The sequence below is a fragment of the Epinephelus fuscoguttatus genome, linkage group LG16 (genome assembly GCF_011397635.1).
Source record: "Epinephelus fuscoguttatus linkage group LG16, E.fuscoguttatus.final_Chr_v1".
Lineage (NCBI taxonomy): Eukaryota > Metazoa > Chordata > Actinopteri > Perciformes > Serranidae > Epinephelus > Epinephelus fuscoguttatus.
In genome coordinates this window covers 19,207,844-19,230,937 of record NC_064767.1, presented here as the reverse complement: position 1 = coordinate 19,230,937, position 23,094 = coordinate 19,207,844, and the positions used below count along the sequence as shown (strand labels likewise).

Here is a 23,094-nt window from a genome sequence, read left to right as displayed (position 1 = left end):
TGGCTCCAAAAGCCAGTCCCCGTAAACCTCCATTTAACTGCCCAACTTCACAGCAGAAATAAACATGTTGACAGCCTGGTCCAAAAAACATTTGCATTACATTTTAAAAAGGCTTTAAGTTACGTATAATTAAGGGAAGACTGTTTTGAGTGACAGGGTGTCTGCCGATAGTGTTCTCAGCTACTCAGTCAGATCCACCCCTCGCTCCTCCACAGCTCCAGCCTCTCGTCGAAATATGGTCACTTCTGACTCCCTTGTCATGTATCTGTTTATACATGTTACGTGATTCATTGTTCTTCCAACAGGCTAGCTGTCCTTTTACTTACGAATATACAGCTTTAATTTGAAGGCGTACATTGATGGTAAGGAGCAAAGAATTTAAAGGGAACAGGAAGACTCATTGGAACCCATAGAACCCATTGTCATTTAGGTATCTAGAGACAAGAGTTCAAGGGACCCCTTTGAAAATGTCTAAGCCAGTTGTTCCCTCGCTAAAATGTAGGGGAGTGCAGGGAACGTTCTAACGCAGGGTAAACTGTAACACAGACTTTTCAAGTGGTTACAGAAGGACGATCCTTTCATGCTTCCAGCCAGTTGACCACAATACCGCCAGACAGTGATCTGGGAAATTTCACAGAGATTGACCGTGTTTCGGTGGCGCTCAGTAACAAAGAGTGTTTTCAGCCGACATAAGTACATTTCTTTGTCTTACTTGTTTTTGATTACTGAGCTGTCTATGTAAGTCACTGAATCCAACCATATATCATCTTAATAACTGTCTTCTTGCCTAAAACACAGCAACGTTCTGAACTATGTAACTAACTCCCAGCAAAGGTTAGCTAGGCTTAATATAAATTCACACACAGCGGATTACCACTGCATGTTACACCGGTTTTGCTGTATTTTTTAACCTTAATTACAGGTACAAACACACAAATAAAGCTGCAGTGTATGTCGTCTGTAATCAATGTCCATGTATTCTTCATTGTCTGCACTTGCCAATGTGGTACTTAATATGATTATATGATGTTTGTCCACCAGCAGCAGAATGTCTTTCCTTGTTTTCTTTTTGATTCAATTTCAGCCAATTTCCCACTATTCAATAACTATTAATATATTGTAAACATATGAGACATGTTAATTCTTGCTGGAAATATTAAGCAATTCACACAAACACAAAAAATGTTTTCAAGAATTCAAATCACTTTGTAAAATATCACTATTTTCTCAAAACAATCAACATTATTGCAGATGTAGGTGGAATCATTGTCTCTGATTGGCTGTTTCTGCTCTGACTATTCACATAATTAGTCACGCGATCACTGGAGAGCAACTTCTAAATGCCACTCTTACACTTCACTCTAAGAAGGAGTAAGTCTCTTGGCAAATGTGTTTGAAGTTTCCACACTCAGTGAATAACTTTCTTTTTACTATAAAGCTGAGTTCTCAGAAGTCTGATGAATGTGGGACCGTATATTGAGTCTACATTCCAAGAACAACTTCTGCAGCATTCTGTGAGAGCTGTTTTCCATCCAGTTGGACAGCCTGTAGCTACAACACATCTTGCTGGTTGATTGGGCGCCTCTAGCTCGAGGTTCTTCCCTCTGAGCGCCGCGTTCGGGGGTCACATGGTCCTCTGGCAAATGATGTCACAGTGGATGACTACCCTCCAGCTGCCTGTCGGGTTCATTGGGGCAAGAGAGCACCCAGTGTCTCCAAAACATCCACCAATGCCTCAAACTGCCTCGACTTGTCCTTTTATTGTTCTAAAAGAGAAGGGATGTTACTCTCAAGGTTTTGGTCACTCATTTGATAGACTTCAGGTGCACATCCATGGCGTTGTGTCCTAATTCTTCATGTCCTCCAAGTCCCCTCTGGCCTGTTTTAGAAAGGGGTAGGGTCTCCAGCCCTCCTGCTGAGGTGTCTGTTTCAAGACAGCTGCTGACAGCTCAACTGAACTTGAGAAGTCTCACGTCTGACAGCGATGGATCTTTGTAGTCCACGCTGGCGAGCCGTGGCCTTTCCTTCATTTCCATCTCCGTGCATGATGGGATGAACTCGTCTGGTTCTGCCTTCTGCTGCTGGTTCTCCAGCACGTGAACTCCAGCATCTCCAAATGTCCTGCAGGATTACCACCTGACTGCTCTCGTGCTAATCTCCTCATCTGTCAGCCCTCCAGCTAAAGTTCTGCCGGCCCACAAGGAGTCACTCGGCCAACAGCTGGCCTTTCATGGGGGATGATCAATTCGAGTCCCTTCCTCTGTTGCTGGTAATAAATACCAGCTAGATTTATGATAACACATAATGTATGTAGTGATGTGCTGGTGATGTTCTCACTTTCTGTGACCTCTCTGTACATCACAAGCACTGTTGCTTGCTTCTCAATCGGCTATGTCAGGGGTATGACTTCCTGTTGTTTGACTTTCTCGTACATTCGTCAGAGAATATGAATTCACAGCTGAAATTATATGCAGATATCGTTGTAACTCTGTGAAATACAATATGAAACATGAATAAATGTTATTGCTTTCAGTAGAAGGCCTCTGTTAACCGCACCCACGTGTGATTTACACTCCGCTTGTTTCCTGAAAATAACATTCCTTATTTAATAAAGATGAGCATTAATAAACATTTCATCACCACGAGGTACTGGAAATCTCGGCTCTAATAATTTTTCACAAGTATCACCTTGGTTCCAGTGAGAATGTCCATTTTTTATTACAATATTTCAGTGTTTGAAGAAATAAAAATGGTGGTGGATGCTTCCATTCGGCTGCTGGAGAGCAGCATCATTTGCCTTTAAAGTGACAGTTCATCATTTTACCAGCAGGAGGACGACTTCGGAGCTGCTGCTAATTGCCCATCCTTATCTGCCTGCCTGACCACTTGCTGATCAGATGCTGTTTAGTGCTGCCACAAGCCGTTAATTGAGCTTAATAATATATATATTAATAGAGCTGTATGTTAAAGTAAAAACTTTAGTTTTGCCTGTCTAATTCTCCTCTTGGTGTTTTGGTGGAAGCCCTGAGAGGCAAGTGAGAAAAATAAAGTGGTGATCTGATCAAAATTGTTTTCTCTCCTGTGTTTATGACTTACGAACTGATACGAAATGTTATCTTTACAACTTCCTTATTTTTTTTTTATATGTAAAACACACACAAGTTTTTCCAAGTAAAATTAAAAAAGTTTTGGACCATAAATCTAAATTCCTTTTTTTTTTTTTTTTTGCATCTATGAAACCACGTTTGTTGTTAATACTCATTTTGGCCACAAGAGGCTGAAGTTCACCACTACTACATGTTGTAAAAAAAAAGTTTAGCTAATATAATGCTATCTGCAGATTAGCACCAATTAAAAGCTTAATGAGACTATACAGTGCGTGTTATGGTGGTGACGTTAGGTCATGTGAACACAGTGTAGTTCGTTCTAACCTAACATTAGCTTTTTACTTTTGATGATCGCCTTTCTGACCGAATCTTACTGAACAAAACATGTAAGTATCATAAAGGCTTGTTTGCCACAGAGCTTATTTTTTTGGCAAAAATCCAAAATCAAATGGAATAATCCCATAGGCTTTTTGACAAAGGAACCAGGGCGACACTAACTTCTGCATCAGCCTACAGAAAAATGTCATCCTTTGAGCACTCTATGTTACATAACTTGCTAACATACAATACAGGCTGCTGTTCAGAGTGCATGTAGAAATTAAAACTCACCCGGAACAAAACATGAATGCTTTTAGTCCTATAGGACCACCCCTGACTAAGAATTTTCCTAGTCAACCAACAGTTGTCATTTAGGTCCATTAGTCGACTAGTCGCCTGCATGTTTACGATGCTAATTTAATTGTTAAATGATATATTTTGGGCGGGGCAACACAATGGTTTGAGCTGAAGGTGTGAGAAAGAATAGTATCAGTAACATTGTTAACACTGTGCTACATTACAGAGAAATACAAAACCGTACTAATGAACCTTCATTAATATAGGCCTATATTTTATCTACAAGTGCACGTCACACACTGAGCGAGCCACCTGTTTTTGACGCTGTGGGCAAAGCAGTAATGATTGTGCTAAGTGGCTAATGGGCATGTAGCTACTGACATGTTTCAGATGATACGTCATGTTTGTAGTCGACCAATGAAGATGAGTTTACATATCACCTTGGGTTCATCCTTCACCTTCTCAAAATGATCCCACACTTTGGATTTCCTGCCCGACATGTTATTAACTAGCCTGTGGAATAACCGCAGGTACCAGCCCTGGAAATTAATGTGACTCCTGTCTGACTGTTGAGCGTGGACACTTCCTGTGTCTGTCCTTTCAAATTAAATTCGCACATTTTCCATTTATGTAGATTTTGATTTATTTTGACAAGGTGCAGCTCCTAATAGAGTTTCACGTTTATTTATTTATTTATAGCGACTCAACTAATGTTTAGTCTTCGACTATTAGAGGGTAGTGCTAGTAGAACATGGGATAGTGGTGCACTTCAGCCTCTTGTGGCTGAAATAAGTATTTAGTACCACAAACACTTGAAAATGATCCTGAAAAAAAAATCACCTGCCAAAACTTTTGTTTCACTTGTTTTCATCGTTTTAAAAAAATGGAAATTAAAAAGATTATCCTGGCAAAGCCTTTTTTTCCACATTAAGTCACTGACACAAGACAGAAAACGATTTAGTTCAGACTCAGAAAATGCATTACCAGAGTTGTTTTTCCCTCACTTGCCTCTCAGGGCTTCCATATCATCCTGAAGCAAACTTGAATGAAATAACATGGAGGAAATTGGGGAACCAAAATCAATGAGAGTGTCACAAACATTTCAAACATCTGAGTTTATTCTTGTTCTGTCACTCTGGTGGACAGCAGTGTTGACCTGCAATGCCTCTATATAAACAGTCAAAATGCTTGCATAGACGTTCATAACTCTGACGTGCTGTAATTTACAGATTGCCTTGTCTATTGGTCTTTCTCAGCTCGCCTTGCTTAAACGTTAGAGGGTTCTGTTACAGCAGCTATTTTTGTAGAAGCACTAATATTTCCTGGCCAATAAATTACCAGCAGAACATATATCACATCTCCTCACCACACATTACTGAGGCATGTTTACTTTTGAAATGATCAGTGCTTGAGAGGTGTCATAACTCCACACTCCATGAGACATTTATTATGTCTGCTGATATTTGTTATCATGTTGCATATGCATATAACCATACAGTGCAGAAGGGATAGGAACATTTAACTGAAGCTTTCAGAAAGACTTAGGGCGACATATCATTGAGGGTATATTGCAACCAACCTCCAAGAAGTCTGGAGCCTTGTGACACAGGTGGCTGTGTGCACCTGCCTGGTCTGGAGCTCAAGGGTCAGTGGTTATTCAGGGCCCTGAGCCAGCTGTTTCCTCATATCCTTTGGTCTGGCTGGCTACTTGAGGACCATCAGTGTGCAGCCATAAACTACATCTAGTCATGCCTCACCATCATCACCAATCCACACCTGTTATTGACCCAATATGTGAGCTAAAAGTGTGAGCATATTACAGTAATTGACCGGGAAGGACATTCATAACACTCCCTCTGCATATGTGTGTGTGTTTGTGTGTGTGTGAGAGTTCATTTCTCAAAATGAAAACAGGGACGCCCATCATCCATGGATGACAAGCCACAGACTCAGTAATTGAAAAAGGGGGAGCACTATGTTTAATGAAAAGTCGGTACAAAAATAGATAGTGTTGCAGCCAGCCTCACTTTATTGTCGCTCTATATCCACCGGTGCCACTACAGCTCCTGTGGGGATTCATCATTTCCTGTGATGTTTATATAGTGAGCTATAACACCAAAATTTATCATTGATCGATATAGCTGCTTTTCAAAGCCGCCCCGTTTTTTTCTTTTGCGACGTGCGTCATTGGCGCGCATCAAAGACGCAAAGGCGCAATTGTAGCCTACCTCTTTTATACACCCAAGCAGCGCAGACCGGTCGGCACTTGGAATAAACATCGTCGCGATATCACTACCCCTCTGTCCATCTTTATTATTAGCGCTTCGCTCCGCCCTCCTACCTGTAAATCTCCCCGCTCTCCTCTGGAGCGGATCTGACAGGCGCTCTCAGCTGGCCGCTCCGTGCCAGGGCTGCAGGGGATCGAATGGAGACGGTGACATCCACCCGAGCGCTCGTCCTTTTTACGCAGAATTGACAGCGAAAAACGCCCGCAAGATTATGTAGTCTTTACGCGAGGCAGCGAAACCAAGTGTAATATTAAGTGTGTGTCTTTGTGGTTTTGTTGCACAGTCGCTTTGAGAAAGTGAAATCGATCGATCGAATTCTCCGCCTGCTAATCGACAGGATCCCTGAATGGAAGACGGCTAGAGGAGGTCGCCTCGCCGAGAACAGGCTGCTTACATTTCTCACTGTCGCTGTTTACCACCACCAGAGGAACCACTGGCAGCCTCGACGGCTGCAGACGACGCCGTCTTCACCATGGCTTTCGGTGTGGAAGAGCCAGAGAGCCCCTCAGACTGAGACGCGCTGAAGATTCGTCAGTATTGCGGATTTAAATGCCTCTCACCAAGGGCCACCGACCCGCTGTTTTAGTCCGGTTCGCGTGTGCGGTGCCTCACGCTGTCACGAATAAACAATTCATAGGCTGCTAAAACACAGAAAAAGAGACTCCATCGGGTGGGTGAACATAATCTACAGCGAAGAGGGGGATTTTTTTTTTTCAAGCAATATGGCTGGTGAGTGGGGCTGGGGACGCTGGCACAGGCTCTCCAAGGCTCCTAAATGCTAGCTGAGGCAGATGGCACCGTTCCCCATGGCAGCGACAGCTCTATGAGGACAAGCAATATCATTAATAATATAAATCCGGACTCTTCAATCGTGATATCCAAGATGGAAGACGTTGTCATCCCGTTCTCGTCCGAGGTGCCCTGCGACAATAATGGACAGCGCATGTGGTGGGCATTCCTCGCCTCCTCCATGGTGACGTTTTTTGGGGGTCTCTTCATCATCCTGTTGTGGAGGACCCTCAAATATCTGTGGACTGTTTGCTGCCACTGCAACATCAAATCCAAGGTACGGCTGCTAGTTTGTCCACAAGGTGTGAAATGTCTTTAAACGCATCATAATGTGTTTTGTTTTTTCTGTGTCCCTCATTGGCCCTCGATGTGCAAGTGACATGCCACTGAGCTGAATCTGATGGCTTCCTCATCATCTGCATCATCTGCACCCACCATGCTAGACATCAAGTGCCAATTGCAGTGGCTTTATAATGAATGCATCCCTTGAATGTGATTGTTAGTATCCGCTGGCTGTGTTTACCAGCTCCCACTCTTGAATGAAGGGGGTGGTTGAATGACAGATATGGGTGGGATGAGAGGAGAGCAGCTCCTTCATTTTATTTCCCCTCAGCGTACATCAAAGTGTCCTCATGCCACATCAGCTCCTGACTTCTAGGGTGAAAGTAGACATTACAGGGGAGCCTAGTTTCATGTAGCCGAACACATGATCCTGCACATTCCACCAGTGAGACCTAATGAAGGCCAGTGGGACTCCTCATGCAGACCCCACAACAGCAAGGCTTTGCAACAACTCTGCAATATTGAGTCCTGGGATGTGTCTTTGCTGCACATTACATGTCTCTGGAGGTAACCTGTTTGCAGGACTGATGCAGAACTAAAAATAGAATAGGATAAAAAGGGTGACTGCCCGTTACTTTGCTTGGGGTGGCCTGCTCTGACGATGAATCATGGCTGATTCATGTGTGTATTAAAGCCTGCTTCATGCGTGACTCACACACACTTGTGTGTAGTGCAAGTGGTCCCCTGGATAAGCAGAGGGCCAGTGGAAAGGTAACGTTGCTCAGCGTGTGCAAAACATGGCCTTGACATGTTTGATTCGTGCCTGGGACGGGAAAGTATTTAGATATTTAATATGAAATCAGGTAATGGCGAGATGCTGTGACAATGCGACTGTGTTTAAGTGTGCAATAGTGACAATGATGGACGCACAAAAGAGAGAGCGATGCTGAGCTTCCTCGTCCTTTGATATGTTTGGGTTGTGTCCAATTGTAATGGATGAGCCGTGCTCCTCCTGCTGCTCTTCTGCCATGTCCTTTTGGTGGCCTTGGCCCCTTTCTGCCCATTACTGTTTGGTGGTATGACAGGTGGGAGACAGGGCATGGAGTCATCATCCTTAACTGACAATAACAGCAGAAAATAGCCTTCATTGCTCCGTAATGCTGAACGCCGTAAGGTGCAAAACATTTGGGTATTTGATTCTGTTTTTGGTGCATCCCTATCTCATTTCCTCTTGTTGGTCTCAAATGATTCTTTTAAGTTGTATTAAATCCAACAAAATTAGTTGGTGAAGGTTTTATATGGAGATTTTTGCACAACAGTGATTTAACATCAATTTGCTTATTTCAAATGCAGATTTGCACACATTTAAGCCACATATATTGATGCATGAAAGCTATTCTAAATATAATTGTGACATTGATTTCAGCCCCACACTATATGCTTCAAAAACCCCTATCAGATATGTTTCTTCGTTGCTTTTCAACTGTCTTCAACTGGCCATCTTGAAAATTACAAGTAGACACTTACATCAGAGTTAAAATACAATCAGGCCTCTGGGATTCAGACTATTTCTGAGTCTGCTCACACAAATTCATCCCATCTAAACAGCTCTTATTTACACTGAAAGATAATTCTGCCCAGTATGCTATTTAGGCTATTACTTGGCTGTCTGCTTCCTGTCATTTTGCTATGCTCATGGATCCCACTATCAGAAATGGCACCAAACCATATGCCATCCTTCATGCCTCTCACCATCTTGCTCGGAAAGTGCTGAAAGTAAACCATGCAAATATAATGAGGTATCCATCTTGTGGCTGCTGGTGGGTATCTGGTTGCATCTCTTCTCTCTTAAATGAGGAGAAACGGTAAAAAAAAAAAAAAAAAAAAAGAAAGCATGTTTCTGTCAGCGCTGCTCAGTCTCTGTGTTGTTGTGTTGCCGTGCGCGGGAGGCAGAGCCGTCCCGTTGGGTGACTTTGGTGGACTTGACACTTGGCTGCGGAGGGAAAAGGCTTGTTAGGAGTATTAAGAAGGGGAAACTGGATCTGTGTTCAGCTGACTAGTGCGGCCGGCTAAGTTGGCATGTGTCAGAAACAGGATGCATAGTTGGCACCGGTGGGGGTCGGTGGGCTTTCGCTGGCGGTACTGGGAACCTGGAATCAGAGGCGAGGAAATAGAGGTGGAAACTCTGAGAGAGGCACAGGAGGAAGTGGAAACAGGGGGTGTGAGGGTGACGAAGGGTTTGAGGGGGTGTTGCATTGCATAGTGTCCTCCTGTGCTCCGCCACTGACACACAGCTGTGTCCTAATTCTTTTAAATGGCCCTCCTTGCTGTCAGGATTATAAGACGGAGGTCATGGGTCATGGACATCATACAGGAAGACGGAATGAGATAAGTGGGGGCAGCAAAGAGAAATTTAAATATTCAGTGCAACTTTTTGAGTCGTCAGTATCTGGACTCTTCTAAGCCAGTGGTCTGATGGTGACTTGAGATGTGCTGCTCTTAGGAACCAGGTGTAATCACCTTTCCTCTTTTATCTTCCCAAAAACAAGACAGGACAATTGTATCGCAGACACAACAATGTTTTATGGCTGTGGTGCTGTCTCCCGGGTGGACTAAAAAAGCAACATAAAATAAAATAGCAAACAAACCTATATTGATTTTTCCAACATTGTGCTAGTAATGGCAACATTTATGGCGGCATTTATCCGCGGGGTGTTCCAGAGTGCTCAAATGCCATTTTTAAATCACATATCAACCACATGCCTAACTCGATTTTCCCAAACAGCGGCTCTCAGACTGTCTGGATGAGTTTCATTATTTCACCCTCTTTTTACACATGCTAAATAAGGGGTTTCCTACTCAGGGAAAGACTCACTCAAGACAATGCTAATGCATATGCATGACTGACAGAAATGGAAGCACGACCACTCAGTGATACTGAAGTGGAGGAAACCACTGGCGTGTTGCGAGGCTCGTTAGCATATAAGCCTGCTCTATTTTCCCTTCCCTATGGTCTTGTAGTCTCACTGAATTTGTGGAGTTTTCGTGCTGCTCTCTGTGCTGTGCTGCTTCACTGTTGTATGGTTATCTAATGGTCTAGTTATCCACTCTGCGTCATGCCACCTCCAGGAGTTCTTATATGATGCCTCTGTTATTTGGGATGCGTGGGGAGGAGGAGTATAGAGGCTGTGCGTTTGTGGCACCAGTCTCTGTTCAAACATGAATGGCACCGCAGCCTGTGGAGAAAATGGCTCCGTGAAAACATGGCTTGTTAAAGACATAGAAATACCTGATATGGTCTGTTGTAGGGCTGAGGAATAAACATAATTATGCAATCTGCTGACCAATAAATGTTTGCATATAATTAATTAGATTCAACCAATAGTCATAGTCTGTACATCTCATAAGATTTTTTTGTTGCATTGCTTGTTTTAAATAATTTAAAAGTGAGACTGTAGTTGTTTAAACTATTATTTTTGTTAGAGCAGAAACAAATAGTCGATTGATTAATTAATCTATCCACAGAATAATTAATAGGCAACAATTTTGATAATAAAATAATTATTTTATGTCATTTTTAAAATAAAAATTTGACTATGCTCCTCTGGTTTAAGCTTCTTAATTGTGAGGATTTGCTTTATTCAAAAACTCTTATATTAAACAGAATATACTTAGTTAAGGGCTGATGGTTGAGCAAAAAAGTGATTTCAAATTACAGAGTTGGACTTTGTGGAAGCTGTGATTGTGATTTTTATTTTTATTTTACAATTCTGATACTGAGAGAATTATTGGCAGATTAATCAGTATTAAAAATAATCCTTATTTGTGGCTTAATTTATGGATTTGTGAGCAAATTAAGGGAAGAATTTGGATCTTTTGGAGTATTTACATTACATACAATAGAAAAAAGTGTAAAAAACAACAACAAGTAGCAGCCATTTAGAAGGATTTTAATGCAGAGTGTAGTTCCGAGCCACACGGCGCTTCCTCAGACTTTTTTACTTTGCCACACGTTTCTTTGTTCCAGCATCCGCTCCCTTGGACGCTGGGATGTGCCTTTTTTACTGTTTTTGACAGAATGGATGTCAGCCAGAACACCCCCAGTTTGGAGAAGCAGGCTGGAGTACTGCGACAGAAGCTAAGGAATGTAATGCTGTGGAGGCGGGGTCAGCAACAAAATGTATTTTAGCTCCCTAAAAAAGTCCAGCCGAAAGAAATCTACATCAGTTGAAGTGTATATTGAGAATATTTCCACCACTTTACCTTGCCATCAGACAGTGATTTTACACAGGGAACTGAAATTGTTGATTTTTTTTCTTGAGAGCCAGAACCCATTGAGAAAAACAGTAATTTAACATTACTGAAAACAGGAGCTGCAGGTCTACTGCTGCCTCGATCAGTTTGTTGTTAGTATTATTGGGAAACTTTGCTGTTTAAAATGATAAATTCGGATTCACCAGAGTCTCACAATAACACACACAAACGAATTAAGTGCAGCACTGGTAGATCAACAGTTCATATGTCCAGCCAACTTAAATTACAGTTTTTCTCAATGGGGTCTGGTGGCTTTGACAAGAGCTTAAATGGTGAACTGAATCCTTTAACGGCTTCTGCATCAGAAAGGGCTGTCTGACAGCAACGTAAAGTGATGAAAATATTCTAATTATAGTGTACTGTTTTTTAAAGTGGCTGCCCCCATCCATAGCAGTACACTATGAAGCTTTCTTGGTGGTACCCTCATACAACCCCACCCTCCAAAAGAGCAGAACTATTACTTTAATGTCAGCTAATGCTGTTAGCAATAACTTACAATGTGCTCTATTGGCCAATGTTCAAAGTTACATGACTGACCAGTTTGCTTGTTGACTAAGTGATACTGTTTTATTGATGTAATGTAGATGAGGGTTACCAATAGTTTGTGTTACTTTACACATGAGAGCATCTACAGGTGTGTAGAAGACAGTTTCATGTCGTGCAGTCTGCAGCTCTGTAGTAGATGTGTGATGGAGCAATAACTGACACCTGTCATAAAGCAGTGCATCTTAAAGGTACCTGGAGTGGTTATAGTACAGTTATAGTATCAGCTGCAAACTGCACTGAGCTGACAGTACAGAGGCTCCGTACAAGCCAAGTCGGAGTGGACTGTCATGTATTTCAATCCAAGCACCAAACTACACATTGTATCGCTGTGTTATGGTGAGATAAAAATGAGGACTACAAAAATACACCTCCCACCTCACCTCAGTGTAGCAGCCTCCCCCTCAGCCCCCTAAGGTGCAACATGGAGTGTTTTATGTGCACTTTGGAGCCAACAGCCGTCAGGTTGTGCAATTGTTTCTGTCCAAACAGCTCAAGTGTTGATGGAGTAGTGCATGTTATATTTTTACTTTTTGGTCTGAGATGATTTGTATTGAGCTCGTGTTGTTTCTCATGTTTGTTTGCTGCTGCTCCAGCCCAGTGTCCCCATGGCAATCATGGGATCATTAAAGTTTCATCTTATCTAATGAGAGTTTGATGTGCTGTGCCTCGGTTCTCCTCACTGAAGGCCAGACTCTGCTTCTGTGATGCGACTAATAAAGAGGTGGGGTGAGGACACATCTGGTGCCCGCGCTCCATTTTCCCTGACCCGTGTCAGTCTGTAGTCAGAGGGTTCATGATGAAGTAAACCTATTATCACTTAACAGTTAATGGCTTTCAGTTTAAAGGTGGGAAAGAAAATCAGTTTCCTTTAAACCGCGAGGAGAAATCTTATGATCAGATATCTAACGAGATATGGCAGCCTCGTTGAATTTTAAATCATCACAAAGCATTTCCCTACACTTGAAGATTGATATTGATTTTTATGCACAACAGCTTGGCGTTCACTGCAGAGCAATTAATCAAACCTGAGTCTCAAACCCACCCCAGTGTTTGCATGTGTCTCACTCTGCATCTACATTTGTGTCCGCGTATGTGACGAGGAAAAGCCAAATCTACAGCAGAGTGAGTGAGGCTTGCCGGGACACTCGTCAGTGCGCTTACCTTTAAGTGGAATGGATTGCGGAGGTGCCTGCAGAGAGGATCTGTTGTGAGCCTGTGTATTCCTTTTTGCTTGGCAACGGACCAGCTGCATTTCGCCAGAGCAGCATAGAGCACACACCCTGACATCAGCTGCTGCTCTCTCTACCCTCGGCCTAACTTGGCCCAGCTTGGCCCACACTGGCTTATTGAAATCCAGGGCTAATTGAAGAAATTAAATATGCAAAGACCTGATGAGTACATTAGTACCATTGGATGGCACAAAACATTTGAGAAAGACTTGCTGTGCATGTAAGGTTAAATCTTCATACACTTAGGCCCAGTTCCATTTCTTATTTTTACCCCAACGCCTTGTGTTTAAGTGCCACCTTGCCCCTGAGGAAAAAAATTATGAGGGGCCGATACGTCACTGGTAGTCATCGATGCTGTTGCTTACGTAGAGACGGGATGAGCATTGCTGGGCATTTCGGATATGCTGTCTCCTGCTGTGATTTCTCCTGCGTCAGCTATAGGCATCCTTTTGCGGTTGTCAAAATGCTCTTGATTTGTTCACAGCTTAAGTTGCACGCTATCAGTCAGTCAAACAAGTCATCAAATAAAAAAGAATACTACTTCATTACCAGGCCACTAGCAGTGCTGTGTATGCTAACGTTAGCTACCCGTGCACCTACTCTACCAGTCTGGGCTGACATTAGAGGAGAGGCAACAAGTGCAGCAACTTTGCTGCTGAACATTAGTGAAATTCCGGGTGCCATATGGCATCATGAGGGAGGGAATATGACATGGAAATATGTCAAAATGCAGGACAGTCTTGCATAAATCCACAATTAGAATGTAACATTCAACAGCATTTTAGCGATATCTTTTGTTATTCATTCATTCATTTTCTGTAACTGCTAATCCTGTTAGGGGTGGCAGGGGGGCTGGAGCCTGTCCCAGCTGACACTGGGCGAGAGGTGGGGTACACCCTGGACAGGTTGCTAGACGATCGCAGGGCTGACACATAAAGACAGACACCCATTAACACATACGGGTAATTTAGAATCACCAATTAACCTGCATGTCTTTGGACTGTGGGAGGAAGCCGGAGTACCCGGAGAAAACCTACGCTGACACGGGGAGAACATGCAAACTCTGCACAGAGAGGCTCCCTCACACCGGGTTCAAACCACGAGCCCTCTTGCTGTGAGGCGACAATGCAAACCACTGCACCATTGTGCCCACAGCAAATGAAATGACATTAAACTAAGATAATATGGTGTTTATTGTAATTTTTACATCTTTATTAATGAAGAAACTACAGTTGTGATTTTTCATAACACTGGCCACAAGACAAGTGTGTCTCTGTAAAATATTGAAAGCACACAGCGTAAAATGGAGGTGTAACGGGCTAAGTGATAGGGGTGTATTGGGATTGGGCCTTACTTAGTTTTCTATGTCATGTCAGGAATGTATATGCAAGCAGACTACTATGTTCTTGTGGCCAGTGGTTGAGTTGCATGTGTCTTGTCATGTGTTGTTGACACTTGCTGGGAGTGAGCATGCCTCACAGCTGTCCCAGGGCAAAGCATGACCAGTTTCCACCACAGCACGCATGCCTGTCCCCAGCGCCTCTCATCAGGAGGAACTAAAGATATTTTCAATTAATTAATTATTGATTTAGTCCATAAAATGTTCATAATAATCTCACAGAGCACAAGGTGGAATCTTGAAATGACTTTTTTGTCTAAATAATGTTCCAAAATGTAAAGATATTCAGTTACAATGATACAAAGCAGAGGAAAGCAGCGACACACAGTCAGTTTATTGTGAGCTTTTACAATCTTGCTCTGTGCAGCATCACTGATTAACTGTCTTTTCTCACACTGCTCTAATATGGAATGTGTGACTCATGCGTTATATCTTCAGTGGAGATCCTCCCTTTTCACGACCCTAATCCCTAATTCTCCGAGCCTGATTTGATGGCCATCTAGGGACAACTGTAGTGTGCCATGCTGATGTATGGTAATCCACAGACAAGGAGAGGCTATATATCAGGCCTGACTATGTATATCATGAGGCAGACACAGAGGTCAACCCCCCTGTACCCAAACTGTGCACCCCTGCTGTCATGCTGTTATGTCTTCTTTGGCCAGTCACCGCACTATTAAAAGGACTTCCACGCCCCAGGAACTATTCCGAGGTTAAAGGTTAGAGGGGAAGGGTATACCTGGCTCCACATGGGGGAAGAGTGCTAGACTGGCATTCCCCTCGTTGGAAATGTGTGATAGGGTCTAAGCCACCTGATCCTCGCCTAGTTGAACTGGCAGTGGAAAACCATTTGCATACAGATCCGCTGGTTGAGACCGGCTAGGCTAAGCTGGCGAGGGAGGCCTGCAGCAGGGAGATAGCTAGCTAGTGCCTGGCTAGCCAGCGGGATCATGGCTTATGGTTTCTAGTCTACCAGCTTTCTTCCTCAGCTGTTGTTGTCCTTAAACTGCTTAACATCAGGGTGTGTGTGTATATATGTGTGTGTGTGTGTGTGTGTGTAGGTGGGTGCTCTCCCTACAGCCAGGCCATAGAAATCAAATTTGACACCACTGCAGCAGTTTCAGCGATAAAAGAGAAGAGTTAAGATGATGTTATTCTCAACTATTTGTGTGTTTTAACAGGGATTTAAGCTGTAGTTTAAGATGGACGGCAACATGTCTTGTCCTGACCTGTCAATGATCTACTCTGTCCTTTGCAGCTTAATTTTCATGCTCACTTATGTCTCAAATCTGCCAATGCTTGTGTTTCTGTGTGTGTGAGTGGCAGAGAAACGTGAGAAGCATTCTTTTCGGATTGAATTGCTCAATATGCTTAGAGTCTATGTGCATTGTTAGTCCTAAACTGCTCTTCATATCTGCCATAAAGTATTTTTTTTTGTTTGTTTGTTTGGTTTGTCATACACAAGTGTTAAATGTCCCAGCCTTCCGCGCCATTGCATGGACTCATAGCAGCCATGCAGGCCAGCACGTGCACCGCCCTGGGACTAGCCTTTTCTGGTGCAGATTATCAGGCAGAGCCAGCCATCTCCCACTCTCTCCCCCCATCTTTCCTCCACTCCCCTCAGCCCACCGCCCACCCTCAGAAATCACAGAAGCCAGCGGAGCCCTGATATGTGAACATCAAAACATGGTTAACGTTATAATTGTTGCTTTGAGCTGTGTGCACTGATGCACGGAGGGCAAGAGATGGAGACAGAGAGAGAGGGAGTGTGCAGAGGACACAGCGTTGACCTTCAAAGATCTCAGCAGGCGGTGTTTCTGCCTCCTATTTAGAGATCAGCTCTCTCTCATAGCAACATACGTGGCTCTGTGAGTCCGGCCCCGTGGGTGAACACACAAGCACGTATTAGCTCTCGGAGCCGGACAGGAAAGTGTTAGGATTACACGTCACCACCACCACAGCCACTGCCCTCAGCAACCTGTCTCAATTAACCTCCAAGGGGGCTAGGCTAATATGCTAATTGTCATTCTCCGAGCAGGCTAACAGCAGGCTCAAGTTTCTCTCTGTGTGCCAGCAATGTGCTTTCATAGCCACCATGCTACAACGCTAACATTGCACCCCATTTGGCAGCGTCCCAGTCAGTGTCTATTAGTTAAGTGAGCACCAGACACTAATAAAATGTTTTTTATGGGGAAATACAAGTCTGACTGACAGTGAAGGTCGGCCTACAAGCTGAACCCTGTTCAGCCAAAGTGTGCGGGCCTGCTATACAATTATTTTACCTCTTGACTTCTTCTGACATTTTCCAGAGTGGCTGCGCAGAATGAATAGCCCAGCTGTCAATTACAGCCTTGTTTGATGCTCGCAAAAGTGAAATCCCAAAAGGTGCTGTCTCACTCAGGTTCTGTCTGCTGCCCGGCATTGCTCTGAAAGCTGTGAAATGTATCTAGACGTGAACCAAGCGAGGCAAGCGAGACCAATTTCAGAGTGACATGAGCTTTGTAAGATGATGCGCCTAGTGTTGAGCCCGAAATGACAGCATGTGTAGACATCATGTACAGATGATGCACAGAGTGCATGGGTTCATTGCTGAACGGCTCATTAAAGATGGATGATAATGCAGAGCTGCCATGCTGCTCTCTGACAGCCCATGCCATTGAAATTAAGCAACGCTATAATTGGTCAGCAGTTGGAAGACTATTAGGTTGCCTCGCTGCCCTCCTGGGGACCATGTGGGCTGTTCAAATCCCGCATGGACCAGGTATGCAGTGTGGAGTGGGAGCTGGAGAGGTGCCAGTTCACCTACTGAGGTGCCCTTGATCAGACCCGCCCACAGATATGGCTGGACCCCTGAAAAGATTGAGTTAATGGGCCCTAATGATAGTTAATATTTTAGTTTCAAATTAAAATGTAGTTATCCTTGCTTATATTAAGGATAAACATTATTGATGAGCATGATTAGTGCTGGCTTCCATGGGCCTCCTCATAGCTGCTGGCCCCAGAAAGCTTTACCCTTCTTCCCCCCTTATGGGCGGCCCTGCCCGTGAGCAAAGTGCCAAATCCCTAACTGCTCAGGGCGCTGTGCTGTTACGACCCATCATTCTGACCTCTCTACTGCGTGCTTATACCTATATCTATAAATTAAAGATATGTTGTGCAGTTTTTTTTTCTGAAAAACAATGTATAGACTCATACAAAATGAATCGCTCTCAGTTATCATTCATGACCCAAGTGTGTGGTTGGTGTATTTATTTGCAGAGACTCTGCCCTCTGCCCGTATTTTCTCATTTTCTGCTCATTTTCTGTGCTTGGGATGTCCCTGGACACAGCCTGCAGATGAGGTTGGGACTTTATAAACAGGAAGCAACCAGGTGCTCGACCTTCAGCAACATGCATATTTGAGTATCCAAGGATGTAACGCAATACATATTTATATTTCTGAATACAAGCTTTACAGTGTAATGTTGCCCAGTGCACATAGCACAGTGTGGATATATATTTCATTCTTAATATCTTAAGAACTAGTGTTAAACATTGTAGCATAGTGCACATTTTTATTCCTATTTTACTGTATTTTATTACTCTGTCTTTACATACTTTTATTTCATAGTCTGATTCTGAAGTAAGGGTTAGGGCATCCGGGTTTGGAGAGAATTACTGCCTCAAGCGAGGGAGTTCAAGTATCTCGGGGTCTAGAATGGAGCATGAGATGGATCGGCAGTTTGGTGCGGCATCCGCAGTTATATGGATGCTGCACTGGACCGTTGTTGTGACGAGGGAGCTGACCTAGAAGGCAACGCTTTTGATTTACTGGTACATCCCAAGCCTCACCTATGGTCATGAGCTCTGGGTAGTGACTGAAAGAATGAGATCGCGCATACAAGCAGCTGAAATGCGTTTCCTCCATTGGGTGGCTCGGATAAGGAGCTTGGACATCCGGAGGGAGCTTGGAATAAAGCCGCTGCTCCTTCATGTCAAGAGAGGTCAGTTGAGGTGGTTTGGGCATCTGATCAGGATGCCTCCTGGGCGCCCTCTGTTAGAGGTGTTCCAGGCATGTAGGAGGCCCCGGGGCAGACCCAGAACATGCTGGAGGGATTGCATGTCTCATCTGGCCTGGGAACGTCTCGGGGTCCGACAGGGGAAGCCGGAAAGCGTTGCTAGGGAGAGGGATGACTGGGGTGCTTTGCCTGGCCTGCTGCCCCCGCGACCCGGCCCTGGATAAGTGGATGAGAATGGATGGATGGATGGGTGGATGGATGGATTCTTACTCCTTATAATTCTCTATTCTTTACATTGTAGAGACTGTAAGAAATCAGAACTTCCCTCAGGGGATCAATAAAGTATTTGTGATTCTGATTCTGATAGCGAAGGCATGACTCATGGCTTAATCTGACATTCTAACCAGTCTCACTCCTCTTGCCTAAACCCAGCTAACCTAACCAACGCAAGGCAACCAGCAGTAGCCAATCACAGGGAGAGGGGCGGGTCACGCCTTTGCAATCCAAGAAATTGCAAATTTGCAAGCAGCAAGAGGAAGCCACGAAAATCAGACACAGCAATGAAAACATGATACATTTCCTCAGGGGGACAAATAAGTCCATTATAATTATTATCATGTGCTCTGAGTGTTGATGTCAGTGATTCTCATTGATAATGGTTTATTTCTCTTAATGAGCCTCATTAGAAACCATGAAAATGAATGCACTCGACTGCACACATGCTCATACACACACACACACACACACACACACACACACATACGAAATACATGCATACACTAATTGGTCTGGCTGTAATTTCAGTCAGTATGTGCTTTTCATCATGTATCGTGTAATTGGTGTCTGTTATGAAGCTGCTTGTTATGGCTTCAGAGCCAGATGTGTTGTCTCATTCTTTGGACTTAGAAGTGTGCATGTTGCCTGTGAACACATCCCTCCCTTTCCTTGTCATAGCTGCATAGAGTACATCGAATCATGGATCAGTATGCTGAAGTGTTTTTGTATTAAATTGCAGCGCCAGTTTCCCTGTATCACAGCGAAAATAATGTGGCAATATCAGTTCAGTGGAGGTCAAGTTACAGAAATGTGGCTCTGTGGTAATTATTTGAATCCAAAATAGACTGCAGCATTGTTGACACCCGGCTCAGAAATGTGTCAAATGTGAGAACACAATTGATTCTGAATGGCGGGCGGATGTATGATAAGAAAGTCATTTGCAGTATTCTTTCAGCGCTGACGGTCATTACGACTCACTGTGTTATTTCACTGGTATTTTCTTTGCCATTGTCAGTCAGGATTCACACTCTGGGTGCTTCTGGGTAGTTTGTGGTCTGTTGTTAAAATGTGTGCTTCAATTATGACGCTGACCGGTGTTCATCTGAGACGTGGAATCCGTTGGTCACGGTGACACACAGCAGTTGTGCTCCGTATCAGTGTTTTGGCAGGATGTATTAAACATAATGACCATCATGGGCCTCAGCTATTCTGCACAAGTGAAGCTTTTCAGCACCATGGAGAGCTCAGGAAGGCAGACTGAGCGAGCCCTCTCATACGTGTGTCAGACATTTTTATATCTTTGTTTAAACACTTTGTAGTTTCTGATATAAAAATACAGATGGCAAAAAGTCATCTGGCTCTTACATAATGCTTGGTTAAGAATCAGAACAGCCTTTTGAAATGATGACATCTTATATTCTAAAATAATGTTGAAGTAAATTTCCTAATAAATGAAGTTTTACAAGCTGCTGAGATGTCTCTGTTCAAATAGATGCAGTCTCTAGCAACAGATCTGATGAACATTTTGGAGCTATCTCTTTTCACAGAGCAGCTCCCAGCTCTTAAACTAATGCTCAGTGAATGAACAAAGAGTTGGAGTCATCGCATCTCAAAAGCAGGGTTTAATTGCCTGCGTTGACACTAAGCAGGGATGTGAACAGGTTGCTAATATAACAGCAGTGGAGTGGTGGTGGTGCCTGCAGGACGATCTGAATATCTCTTTTCCCGGCGAGTGTTGCACAGACAGTAACTAACATACTGACAATAGTGCTATTTTTAGATGCACACAAGCAGAGGGGCTAAAAATGTAAAGTTTGTCATGAGAGTGGGGCTGAAGGGAAAGGGTTTATCCCCAAGGGAGCGTTTGCTCAGCACATTTCATGGCAAACTGCTTATTAGATTATGCATATTAGATTACATGATGTGCAAAGTTGACATTCTGGCCTAAGGGGTGCCCCCGGGAGGAAGCTCGTGAGTGTCCACAATCGACAGGATTCATTCTTCAGGGAGCTTAAATGCACTCAATAAATGTCATGGATGTAACATTTCTCATGTAACTGGAAAGTTTAGCTTGCAGGAATCAAGCGGCCAGAACACGTGATGTCATATAATCTTGTTTAAGATTATGAGCCACAAAAAACAACATTCAGGGGAAATCTTTTCAGACTTTGTGAGTAGGAATGCTTCACCAGCCCCACTTTGCCAAGCCACACAGGTGAGATATATGTTCTTATATTTTAAGTAAAAGGAAGAGAAAAGGATTATAAGTAACTTTTAACTTCAGTGTATTTTGGTTAAATTTTTCCCCAACTCCAGGAGAAGCTTAGCAGGAAAAAGAGGTACCAGAATCTGATTGATACTGGAGATTACTGTCGATAGTTATTTGGGAAAAAGCCCCAAAATTATTTATTTTCTGACATAAACACATAACATAAACAGAAAAAGGGATACAAAAACCCCCCAGAAATGTTGACTGTTGTTAATTGATCGTGACATTTTACATTGGAAAATAAACCTGAAGTCAAAACTACGGCTACACACAAGGCTATTTTTGCTACTTTCTATGTGTTTTGGACTTTTCGCCACACACTTCTAGGTCACTTAAAATAGACGTTTTGTAATTTTCCTTCTGGAATACAGATTATCAAAATTTCATTTTCAGTGTTGACGTGTAAGTAGACATAGTTTGGGGCTTTTAACGTCTTTTTAGAGTGTGAGCTGTCATCTTTTTGTGAGATGTCATGAATTAGATGATTGTGATTAAATGATTGTGCTAAGTAGCTAATGGGCATGTAGCTACTTCCATTTGGATTTCCTGCCCGACATGTTATTAACTAGCCTGTGGAATAACCGCAGGTACCAGCCCTGGAAATTAATGTGACTCCTGTCTGACTGCTGAGCGTAGCCACTTCCTGTGTCTGTCCTTTCAAATTAAATTCCTACATGGTTCAGTCATATAGATTTGATTTATGTTGACAAGCCGCAGCTCCTGATAGAGTTTCATGTTGTTATTTTTTTCCGACTGAGCAACCAATGAAATTTTGCTGACTAATGGCCTTTCTGGATCGACTAGTGTTTGGTCGACTGTTAGGGGCAGCCCTGATGTCCTATCAGGAAAAGCACAGGTGTAATTAATGACATTAGTAACGGCTGCATTCTATTTAGATTTACCAGTCCTGAATCTTTGGTGTTGTCCATGCTGGCTCACCATTTGCATAATTAATGTTATTAGTTCCCCCTTTGCTTTTCCTGCTGTGTCAAGTCAAATTTTCTGCTTTGAAAAAGGCAACAAAACAGCTGAATCCAACGTGTGGAGATGTGAAATGGAAATATTATTATTGATAACTGCATTTTTAATTAATGTATGTTTTACTTTAACATGACACCTTACATTTGGATAAGTACAGCTTATCTTTTAATTGGCTATAAACAATTAGTAGGATTAGGAAATGTTCATTAATGTGATTTTAAATCACGACTGCAGCCTGAAAGCGAGGCTTATTCTCCTCTAAAGTTGTCTTTTAAAACAGTTGAGTAACTGTAAAAAAACATGACATTAAAAGAACCCATGAGGGCTAATGAGTCTTATTTTTCCTGTGGGATGGGACTGAGAGATTTTGTATCAAAAACATTTTTTGCCAGCAGGAGTGGTCACATCTGAGGAGCGGGCTGCAGGAGTGGGCTGGCACATCTGCAGGAACAGGCAGTAATGGTCTGAAATCTTGAGGGAGTGGGCGATTGAAAGAACTACTGGATCCCACGCAGGCATTTAATTGAGACTTTACAGGGGCATTAAAGACTCAGAAACACACTCCTGAGTGCTGTCATTTGTTATGTCTTGACCAAAGTGAGAAGAACACTTAGCAGAGACGTTAATAAAACCTCTTAAACTGTTTCTGTTTAGAAATCGTGACAGCCGATAAGAGATTTGGTGACATGGTTACATTTTGGGAGAAAGAAAAACATATTAGGGGAGGTTTAAATTCAGCTTTACATGAGTGTCAAATATCCACATGTTAATATATATAGGGATTCTAAGGTTTTAGATTTGCAAAGTGAGTGTTAGAGAGCAGCCTTAACCCTTACATTGTAATCCTTAAGATTTCACTCTATCTTATCCTTTGCATTTCTGGTTATCTTAAGTACCTAAGAACTAATTTGCTCTATGATTGGCATCCTGATAGAGTGGGTGCTTGCGCTGTGTGGTGTTGATGGACACAGGCTGTGTATTATTCTGATTAGTTTCGCTGG

General features: G+C 43.0%; 1 protein-coding gene across 18 annotated transcripts in view; it reads left to right on the top strand.

Annotated features, from left to right (window-relative positions):
• The first annotated feature begins 5,938 nt into the window (after positions 1-5,938).
• Positions 5,939-23,094, top strand: part of kcnma1a (potassium large conductance calcium-activated channel, subfamily M, alpha member 1a) — a 188,575-nt gene continuing 171,419 nt past the window's right edge. For 17 of the 18 annotated variants that reach the window (XM_049599796.1, XM_049599792.1, XM_049599788.1 and 14 more), the window contains exon 1: positions 5,939-7,076. In XM_049599796.1, the coding sequence (XP_049455753.1) occupies positions 6,786-7,076 (291 nt within the window). In that variant the 5' untranslated portion in view covers positions 5,939-6,785. The remainder of the gene's footprint in view (positions 7,077-23,094) is intronic. The other variant, XM_049599801.1, reaches the window with a different exon arrangement.